General features: G+C 61.0%; 1 protein-coding gene across 1 annotated transcript in view; it reads right to left on the bottom strand.

Annotated features, from left to right (window-relative positions):
• The window catches only part of IPO13 (importin 13), a 21,780-nt gene that overhangs the window by 14,667 nt on the left and 5,925 nt on the right, over positions 1–1,188 (bottom strand). Inside the window, exons 2-3 of the mRNA XM_010151486.1 lie at positions 995–1,135; positions 693–834 (exon numbers count right to left, since the gene is read on the bottom strand). Of these exons, the coding sequence (XP_010149788.1) occupies positions 693–834; positions 995–1,135 (283 nt within the window). The remainder of the gene's footprint in view (positions 1–692; positions 835–994; positions 1,136–1,188) is intronic.

Below are 1,188 nucleotides of genomic sequence, written 5' to 3'. Positions count from 1 at the left end.
CCCTCAGACCCACCCATAGAAGCAGCGAGAGGAGGTGGGAGCCTCAGCACAGCCCCGCACAGCGGAGGAGCTGCCAGAACGGTGCCGACATCACCCCCCTCCCTGCCCACGCTCAGCCACACCGCATCAGATTGCGGAGGAATGGAGCTGAGGGGGGTGAATGGGGGCTAAAAATAGAGCACGACGTGGCTGGGCTGCTCTGTTGGCGCAGGGAACACTGGCCCTGGGAGAGGGACCCCACACTGAGCAGCCACTAGCAGCCCCCAACCCTCTCTCCTCCTCTGAAGGACCACGACCACCAGCCCAGCAGCAGGGTCTAGCCCGCAGCAAGCCAGCATGTGCTCTCCTCCCTGCCTGAAGCCAGTACAGCCACACAGCAAGGAGCTGAACAACCAGGTCTGCTGGTGGAAAAAAAAAATTAGCATGAAGTTTTAATGAGTTATGTTAATGAGGCTCTTAAAGGCTGGCTCAGACTTCCAAGAAAGACTGGGGGTGGAAAAAGCAAGCCACGGGGCCAGCATTTCTGAGTTATGTGCCTTGGGGTGGTTGCGAGTGCAGGGCGACGAGCGGGAGCATCCGAAATCCCTGGGGACCAAACACCGCCAGGCCAGACCCCAGTCCCCATGCACCAGTGCCTCTGGTCCTGCCTGGAGCGCAGGATCCGTGTGGGCTGCCCCATGACAGCCACTGACCTGCAGCGTGTACCAGAAGGTGAGCGTCAAGGAGCTGGTGGTTTCGTTGACAGGGTAGTGCCCGGGAATGCCGGTGCAGAACATGATCATGTTGACCAGGGCCAGGAAGCTCTGCCAGTGCTCCACCTGGTCCAGGAGGGCCCTGGGGAACAGAGAGCATGGTCAGCGTGCTGCAAGCCTGGCTCTTCTGCCCTGGACACACATCACCGGGTGCAGGACAGGCTCTGAACAATGCAGCTTGTAGGGAACAGTGGGCTGCTCCAAGCTCATTCCCTCTCCTGGGGACCATCTCCAGCACTCACCGAGAGTGGTTCTCCCCCAAGGCCACAGCGATGCGGCAGATCCCATGCGATGTCTCCATGTCCCCGCTCTGGACCGCCTGGCGCAGCTGCTCTTGGAGCCCCAGCACAGGGGGGATGAGCTTCAGGAGGGTGTTCACGTACCTGCAAGCACAGCCTGAATCAGTGCCGGGCATCGCCTCACCGGGCTGCCATGC

Source organism: Eurypyga helias, unplaced genomic scaffold (assembly GCF_000690775.1).
Source record: "Eurypyga helias isolate BGI_N326 unplaced genomic scaffold, ASM69077v1 scaffold20975, whole genome shotgun sequence".
NCBI classification, from domain to species: Eukaryota; Metazoa; Chordata; class Aves; order Eurypygiformes; family Eurypygidae; genus Eurypyga; species Eurypyga helias.
The sequence above is the reverse complement of the archived record's forward strand: the minus strand, read 5'-3'. Positions and strand labels throughout refer to the sequence as shown.